The 9,693-nt window shown below is 42.2% G+C and overlaps 1 protein-coding gene across 1 annotated transcript in view; it reads left to right on the top strand.

The window, feature by feature from the left end:
- The first annotated feature begins 1,523 nt into the window (after positions 1-1,523).
- The window catches only part of ANKFN1 (ankyrin repeat and fibronectin type III domain containing 1), a 121,755-nt gene continuing 113,585 nt past the window's right edge, over positions 1,524-9,693 (top strand). Inside the window, exon 1 of the mRNA XM_063296556.1 lies at positions 1,524-1,709. Coding sequence (XP_063152626.1) covers positions 1,524-1,709 — 186 coding nt within the window. The remainder of the gene's footprint in view (positions 1,710-9,693) is intronic.

Below are 9,693 nucleotides of genomic sequence, written 5' to 3'. Positions count from 1 at the left end.
CTCTGCCTTAACTCTCTGGAATATAAGAGGGAAGGAGGGAAAATGCAACCAGGCTTTCAATATTTTATTATTATAGTCTATATCAGTGTTTCTCAATCTTGGCAACTGTAAGATGTGTGGACTTCAACTCCCAGAATTCCCCAGCCAGCCATGATGACTGGTCTATATTGGTAAGGTATAGTTGCAGTAGTAGTTGAGAAGTCAGTTTCTTGACCTGGCCTCCCCTGAAGAGCTGACCAGAAGTGTGCCCACTGGCCGACAAAAAAGGTAACCACAATCTGGACTAATAAAAGATATATGGGGGAGCTATAGTCTGAATGGTTGTTTTCAAATCCTTATTTTATGAGCCCCACCACTGCCAATCCTGGCATCATGTTATGAGACTGCCCACATGCTCTCAACTTTTCAAAAGTGTACCTAGAGCCCCAAAATGTTGCCTATCCCTAGAGTGCAAGCCAAATGTGCACAAGCAATGAGGGAAATGCACGTGTTTATTTTAAATGTGAAAAACCTGGCTTACTTTTTCTGAAGAATCATTTGTGGTGGACTGCCCCTACCTTTTCAAAGAAGCACCATCAGATCAAAGCAGGAGACAGGCCATGTCAAGAACAGAAAGAAGCAGGGCACTCTTTGAAATGGTCATGAAAGAAACAATGAAAATGCCCTAACATAAGGCTGGGCAATTGCTCCCTCTAGCCTGATATTACTTAACTGTGATGGACAGCAACTGTCTTGGGTGTTTGGCCAAAGTTTTCCCACTCAGCTGTTTGGTGTTTTCAAATGGAGGTACCAAGTTGAGCCTTTCTTAGGCCAGGCAAATACACATCCTATCACTCTGAGCTACAGAGTTCCCGAGATGTTCTGAGGAATCGTGGTTTACCTGTCCACCAGCATCCGGTTCCTGTTCCTCTTTTGCAAAGTTTCCTGGGACAACAGAGCCAGGGATTTTTTTTTTAAAAAAAATGGGGGCAGTTGCATTTGTAGTATAATTCAGCATACAAAATGATCAGATCAGTATGTTTCATTCAAGGCCCCAGTGCGAATCAATTAAAACACAGTGCCAAGAGTTATTTTGGTATTTCAGGTTTCTCTGCCCACTCTCAAAATTGGGCTATTGACTTTAATGGAGAAAACAATTACAGTGACAGAGAGAGCAAAAAGCTGAATGGGTGGGGTGGGGTGGGGGTACTCAGATGAACATCCTACTCCAGGGCTTTAAAAAAGCCCCGATCAGCATTAATAAGGGCAAGCGCATCAGTCATGATGAGGAATTTCAAACTTTTCCTCAAGTCTGTTCCAGAGAAGTTGAACAAAAGTAATTTGATTTGGGACTGGGAAGGCAAGTTGAAAACAGGCTGCATATGCACCACTGGCATAATTTCTCCTTTTGTTTGCAAACATGGCTGTTTTCACATAGAATCTTAATCCATATTCCTGATGTACTCGCTTGCCAGGTTCAAGAGCGCCCTTGTTCTAATAGCAAAGCTGTCCCTGCGTCTTCCGTAGGAACTGCCCGGTGAAAAATGACCCAGCAAATGCACAGCTTACAGCTTTCCCAGACAAAAAGGAGCAACCCTCCATCTTCTCCAAATGCCGCCAAGCGACTCTATCGGAACCTCTCCGAGAAGCTGAAGGGGAGCCACTCGTCTTTTGACGAAGTGTATTTCAGAGCCCGGACAGACCGTCTCAGTCTCCGGAAGTCTTCAGTGGTAAGTCTTTGGTGCTTCCTGTGTTCGTACGTTAACGCAATTGAATGTCACATCTTGTCGGGCCCAGCCCAAGAAGAACCAAGAATCAGTCAGCCAAACTCCAGTTCTTTATTTGCTCACACCGTGCAGACAGAATCTTGCCAGACTAAAGCTACTCTACCTAACCTAAGGGGAAATAAAGGGCGGGACTATTCTGAACCTCTTAGTTTTCCTACAACTATGTTTCCTCTTATCGTTTCCCCCTTCTTGGAATGTGCTTCCTCCCTCCTGAGAACCAGCAGCACTGCCGAAATCCACCACACACCTCTTCTCAGTTCATTCCAGTAGTTCTTACATTCCTGTCCCCAGGTGATGCCAACTACCTTCACTAAATTTTGCCCTGTGTAATTCTTTGATTGTTAAATCAGGAAGATGTTGGAGGGCAGAAATGATGACAATTACAGACCATTCCAGTAAAAATATGAGGGAAGATTATATTGTTAAGGGTTAATCTCATTTACACAAATATTCTATAATTCAGCTTCTATGGATGAGGTACACCATTACTAGGTGGGTAGAGTAGCCAATATAACATTATTTGTGTGTGTGTGTGTGTGGGTGGGTGGGTGTACCTATGAGTCAGTGTTGACTCCTGGTGACTGTCTAGAGAAGACCCTGCAGTTTTCTTGGCAATATTTTTGGAAGTAGTTTGCCATTAGTCTACCAAATGTACTTCATTTCCTATCTTGATAAAAGCAAACAACCTATCAAAAATATGTACCACTGAATTTCTTTGGCATAAGCTAATAGACTCTGCTATTATTGTTCTGGGACCATAAATTAATAAATAACTAGATTCTGCCATCCCCAAAACAGCTCACAGGTTGCCTGCTCTTCCTACACATGCTTGGCCCAGCTCAGAAAATCCCCAAGTAACACAATATAGCAAATGGACCTATGTCTTTGGAAATATCCCCCAAATCCACATGCCAGAGTGTAGTGGCAAAGACAGCCACCTGCCCCCACATTTGAATTGCAATACTTCATTCAGTGATGATACACTCAGCACAGTTCCCATCTCACAGCACATGCCATGCGCAAATGGTTATACATGCCAGCTGCCTTGCATCAGTCACAGGAGAATCACCAGCAGTCAAGCCTCACCTTCCACCCCAGAGGCCTCCCTTCAGGTAAGGCTTTGAACTGACATCTCTTTCTCACAAAATACCATTTTGGAGCTCGTCACACAAGGAGAGGAAGGCGATTCCTAATACCAGTGTTCATCTTGTTCCCTAGGGAAGACGCTAGCAGAGATTATGTATGGCCCTCCTGAGAAAAAGCTTCAAGATCCCCCAAGAGACCTTGAATTTTTTTGGGTGAGGGAGGGGATGCAAAGAAGGGAATGACCACTACAGCAGCAGGCTTGAATGCAGGACATGATGGGGCAATTGTCCCTGGCCTGCCACATCCATTCTATTTAAATCACATCGCTTGCATAACTTTGCCATACGTTATATCACATGGCTTCTGCCTAACGCTATATCTTCATAGCCAGTATAAAGCACAATATAGGATTTCTCTGTTTATATCCCTTGCTAGTGCCTTTTCGTAAGGTTATGGCTCTTCTGAGTGACACACTGAGTGTGACTCTGAAATACCCCACTCCCCCTTACGATATAGCCTTTCTCTCCATCACAGCCCCCTGTGGAAGCAGCCTAAATTAGCTATTTCAGTTTCAAGTAGTGTTTTCTATCCCCCCCCCGCCCCGCCCCTGGCCAATAAATCTTGGTGCACAAATGATGTATAATGCCTTATTCATGATTTTGATAATTATGTGGTCAGGGACTGATATCTGCTGAGCATCTGCTGGCCAGTTTAGTTGAGTCTGCTGCAGGCATGCCCCTCTCCTCTGGTCACTAGGCACTTCCCTCTGTGGCCCTTTTGGCTTGGGCTGCAAAGGGAACTGGATCCTTGGTTTCCACAGAGGCATCTGACCATGTAATGCCTGCCCTGCACTTTGCAAAATGCTACTCAGGAATAAACTGGTATAACAGTCTTCTGGAAATCCAATTGACTGGTTATTAAACATGTATTCAGTGGTCTTTTATGACGGGAATGTTCCTTTATAAACTATTGCAGTAACTGTATGAAGATTCACTTTTTCAAGATAGTATTATATTCATAATACATTTCAGATGAGAAACCAACTTGGAAGGTGAAAAAAATTGGCTCACTAGGGGTATGGATATTTCATCCTGTTCTGTCATGCACAGAAGCATGATTATGGCACTGTTACTACTGAAAGACCCGAAAGACCAAATTAGGGATAGATGGTCATGGAGAAAATCTATCTTTGTGGTAGCTAGGAATCAAAAATGATTTGATGGCACATAATCAGTCAATGGCATTGTATGTATCTGTGCATTTTGTGGTCAAGAATTCCAGCTTGACCATCAACATATTAAATGCAATTAAAAGATATATGTAGACATAGTGATATTTGTTTGATTTTTATAGTGTTTGCTTAGAGAAAGTAACTCATACTGTCAGTATAGTAAGAATCTGAAGGAAATGATCCCACTGATTGCGCTGAATTCTAGTCAGATCAACAAAGTAATGTCTCAGCAGTTTCTGTTAATCAATTACATGGATAAAACCATGTCTTTTTTCAAGGTGATAGCAGAGCCTTGGGAGAGAGAAAGAATCCTTAAATGAAGACCAAAAGTGGGGATGGAGTGTGGGAGCACAGTAACAGTGCTCTATCCAGCATTCCTGGGCTCCGGTTCCCATCTGCTCCAACCTGAATATCCTGGCAAAGACCTGAAAGGCGCTTGGTTCAATGTGCTTGAAAGATTCCTGTGCAATCGGGAACCCACATGGAACAGGCCGTGGTAGTAAATGGGGACAGGAATGGCCAGGGCGGGGGGAGGGGGCTGTTCCAACAGAACTTCCAGCAGAGTTGACAGTAGCATCTGATGCTCTTGAAACACAGTCTGAGTGGCCCAGGAGGCAGTAGGGATTGGATGCAGCTCTTACGCATTTTCTTGTAGCTACTCAATCAGCCTTATCGTAAGACAAAGGATGCATCCAATGCAGACAACATTGGTGCAATTATGGACAATATTACATGAAACATTCAATGCCCATCATGCAACAGCATTTGCGCTTTAACTAACATGTGGGAGTAATGCAAAGTGCTTTTTTCCCCACTCAGTTACTGCAAAGGGATTGGCTCCATTTGATTCTTTCCTATGCCTATTTTTAAATCAAAATTCCCCTTTTCCCTTGTGATAAGAGAGTTCCAAGTTATTTTGCAAACTGCTATTCCAGGACAATATTTCTATCATTTCCAATTAACTCCATCTACTTCTAAAGAGAGTAACATCCATCCATCCATACATGGCTTATAATGGTTTATAAGATAAACTAGTCAATGCCCACATTGATTTGGATTCAGCCAAAGTTAATTAAAAGAGAACATGGTGCTATCTAGTTTCAATGTGCAGACAAGTGTTTGCTGGCTAAGTGCCCATTTCTTTTCCTGTGATTTTATAAGGTGCTTGGGATGTTTTGTGCCTCTTCTGAATCCCAACAATAAAAACAATCTGAAAATTTATCAAAGTAAGCTCTGTGAGGGGAGGCACAAAAGGAATTAATAGGGAGAGCATACTGTATGGTTGCCTTCTTTTTTAGAGAGATTTCTTACAAATTAATTTTTTTGGAGCCATTCACACCTCCTGTAGATAGTGATAAAATTGTTCCCAGGTTGTACCATTTAAGATGGCAGGTGAGGGATTCACAGGAAGCAGAAGGCTAGATTAGAATTCTCTATGGCATGTAGTTCATGCTGGCCGTGGGGAGAGGGAGGAAGGGGATTTACTGGAGTCCTTGTCTGCAGCCTCTAACTAGGTCAGTTAGGCTTTTATCTGCCTTGTCTCAAGCTGGCGGTTCCCTCCCCACTTAAATAGCTGCTTTTGTGTTAGTTAAGTTCTCCAGGGATGTATGTTCTACGAGCTTCACAGACCCATCCAGCAGGGAGGTTCAAACGTGGCTCTTCGTCACACTTCTCAAGGCAGCTCTTTGGAGCATCATGGGAGAGTATACTGTATGTATTTGTGAAATAATTGCTCTCTGCCAAGGTTCTGTAAGAACGTATCATGCGGTACAGTTCTCACCACAGAACAGAGACCAAACCACACCATTTCCTTCCATCCAGTAAAACCCATCAGCTATAAGTAATGGCTTTTGGTCACTCTCAGCCTAACACATGCAGGGCACGAAACAAGGAAAGCCACTGCAGGGAGCGAAGCCTTTGTTTTCCTCCCTTCTTTAATGAACCAACCCCAGTTCCCAAAGGGAAAAACTGCTGTGGGGATACAGGGTCTAAATCCAACAGGAAACAAGCTTGCTTCTGCTTGTGCAATGGGGATTTTCTTTAACCTTCTCTCTCTTCCACCCCACTGCCCTGCCTGCCTTTTCCAGAGGTTGCTCCAATACTCAGGATCCAGTGCAGTAGATGGGAAAAGGGCTGCAAGGGAATGTATGTATGTATGTATGTATGTATGTATGTATGTATCAGATTTATATGGCAGCCCATCTCACAAGAAGTGACTCTGGGTGGTGTATAACAAACAAAATTGCAGTTGCTGGGTCTTGTGGCCAGGGGTGTTCCTCAGCTTCTCCTTGCCAGAAGCCGTTTGGTCTTCGTATAAAAGGCTGGAGACAGAAAGCCATGATGTTTATTCTTTGGGCTGAGTAAAGGGACAGTCACAGTTTTGAGCCAGAAGACTCTCAGAAAATAGTGCCTCCAGGGGCTTGCACACTCATGATAAAGAGGATGCTAGAGATTGGTGCTTGCTTGTGGCAGTTTACCCTGGATTAGAATTTCTAGTGAATTTCTAATGAAAAGCACTAAGACAATGCCAAGGAAGGTAGAGATGGGCCAAAACTTTTCATTTCTGGGTTGCATACAAATGCAGGGGTATCTCTGCACTCTGTATGCAACAAGACATTTCTTGAAGATCCTTACTGTGAATAGGGATTGATGTTCTATCCTGATTGAATGCTGCTGGGTGGAAAAGTACATTTCAGGACTCAGTGTTATGGTTTAGTTTTTCTGGATGAATGGAAAAAGTGTGAATTTTATGCAAGGCTCTCTTGACAGACTGTTGAAAGGCACAATGTAAATGTGCCTATTTATACTAAGTGAAAGAAAAAAGAAACAATTTGCCATGAAAGTGAAAAAATCGTTTCTGGCAGGTGCCCTTTTATATCCTGTATATATTTAAGGCATTGTTGTACTAGATTTCTTACATGGAGGCTTGCTAATCTCATGGATCTCTCACGTTGCTGTTCTATATCTTAATTTCTTTATTATAATGAAATGCATAAAAGTATATTTACAGTTGTACCTTGAATAGCAGGGATGATCACTGAGCAAGTCACCAAGTGGCTGTGTGTCCTACCTATAGAGAACAGTCCTCCAATATAAGGCATCCTGTTTGAACTGCTGTCCAGTCTACTGGGGCTACATTTTGTTTAGGGATGAAGAACTGTCAAAATAGAAGGCCTTGAAACTCCCATGGTCTGGAACAGATGAGCAGACACACTGGTCACCTTTTCCAAGTCTTCCCTTTTGAGTTGTAATGTGGTAGATTTCCGTTTAAATTGTAGCCATCGTTTCTAGATTCATACCTAGAAATTTAGTCCCTTTTGAGTCAAGCTCAACACTTCACTTCATGGACATGCCCATGAAGTTTTCTTGGCATCAGTATTGAAATGGTTTGTCACTGCCATCTCCTCAGATATTTTTCAGACTTCCTGGTCTAGCCTACAGACCTGTGATTTTCTGGTGGTCTCCCATCCAAGGATCTATCAGCTCCAGCTCTGCTTAACTTTTTGAGAACAACTAAGGTTGGCTAGCTGCATGTAAATGAGCATGTGTAAAGGCAGATTACTGCTCTTTTAAGAGTTTTTTTTTTTTTAATGATGATACGTAGCCCCAGTAAACATAGCACTGGGTAAAACAATAGACTCCATCTGGCTCTGTGCTTCATCTGTGGATGGTACAATCTTTTAGCCCAGGAATAGTAAATTGGTAGCCACAATTCATATATGACCTTCCATCCTAGATTCTATCAACTACTTTAGCCTTTTATTTCATAGCGTGAGGGACTATTGGTTAAAGAATGAATTGATTAAAGAATGAATTGGCACAAAGAATATTCACAAATCTTCAATGGCAAAGCTCTTTAAATGTACCTATTGAATTCTTTTTTTTTTTTTTGGTCCCTTCAAGTCAGTCTTGACTCCTGGCAAGTGCCTGGACAAATCCTTGAAGTTTTCTTGGCAAGGGATTTTGAAAATGGTTTGCCCTTGCCTGCTTCCCAGGGCTGAGAGAGAATGACTGGCCCAGGATCACCCAGCTGGCTTTGTGCCGAAGGCAGGACTAGAACTCACGGTCTTCTGGTTCCTAGACTGATGTTTAATCACCACACCAAACTGGCTTTCTGAAATTAGAGGATACTGTTTTCCCCCCATTTATTTATTTATCAGTAAGTGGACAAAGAAAATTTCTTAAGTTATACAATTAATGCTCAATATAACACTAATGAAATCAGGGGATACTTGATAGCTCTGTTGCTGAAGGACCTTCCAGAAGATAGTCAATGCCAGGACAAGTCTAACCTCCAAGATAAGGCTGTTCCAGAGCACCAAGGCTGTAACAAAAAAACATTGTCTCCTAGTTCCAGTTTCTGGAATCTCACAGAAGTAAGGGACCACCAGCAGTTTCTTGCGGTATGCATGCATCAGACAAACCAATTCTGGTTGGAGAAGGCAGTCCTGCAAGTATCTCAGTGCCAAGCCATATAGGGCTTTATCAGGCAAAACCAGGACTTCAGACTGCATCCAGAATGAGCAGCTGAGACTTGCTCACAATGGATGGTGCCAGTTAGCACATGGGACGCTGCATTTTGTCCAGCTTAAGTTTTTGTGTGGTCTTTAAAGGCAGGAGAATAGTGCCACTGTTCTTAATTGTGCAGCAACAGCATATGCACAGAAATAATCCGGCTTGTTTGGCTAAACAACTCACAATATTGTTGCAACCTTCTACAGAGCCCCCAACATGCTCACCCAAATCTTGCTGTTTGAAAAACAGTATTCTGCCCATTTTTTTCTTTATAAGAAGAATGCCACTGGCTAATTATCCCAAAGAGATACTGAAAAAGGGATTTTGTAGGACCTGCCAAGTCACTGCCACAGAGCAGGGCTGCTGAGATGGATGTCTTTGTAAGCGAAACCCTATGGGTCATATTATGGTTCTGCACCTGCTTCTTTCAAGTACAATTTATAAGAGGATGTGTTGATTTGTTTCCTGTGGTTGTTCTTTTCCACCTGAACAAGCTGCCTTTAAAAGGGAGGTCTAATGGTTTTTTTCTGGGCTTGAATAGCAAGCTGTGCAGCTGTGTGACATTGGGCAGTGTCAATCCTTCCTTCTTCTACATATAGTCATGTTCTGGATGTTCTGGAAATACCAGATCACAGGGAAGATTGCTGTCGCATAAAGAATATGGTGGGTGATAACATGCTTGGACCAGTGATATGGAGCTTACTTCTGCATAGGTAGGTGTGAGATTTTCTGGCAAGGAATATCATGAAATGCATTTATTTATTAGTCATTAGAGTGTGAACTTCTATTGCAATGGATCTGTCCAAGGATATATGGACTTAATTCTCATAAAGAAGTATCAGATAATGATGGGGCATTTCTGTACCTGATTTTCTTTCTCAGGATTATCACAATTCTGGTGTGTTTTTTTTTAGCTATAATGACTAATGTCATTCTTTTTTAAAAAAAATTGGCCAACTATACTGTAGGGCATTAGGAGAAACCTATTAGCAAATATTTCTTATTCACCATTGTTGATTATAAGCCCAACTTTTCTGAAGTCTATTGTTTAATGAATGTTATATTAATTTCATTTCCTTTTCTCTCTTCTCCTCC

Source organism: Candoia aspera, chromosome 2 (assembly GCF_035149785.1).
Source record: "Candoia aspera isolate rCanAsp1 chromosome 2, rCanAsp1.hap2, whole genome shotgun sequence".
Lineage (NCBI taxonomy): Eukaryota > Metazoa > Chordata > Lepidosauria > Squamata > Boidae > Candoia > Candoia aspera.
The sequence above is the reverse complement of the archived record's forward strand: the minus strand, read 5'-3'. Positions and strand labels throughout refer to the sequence as shown.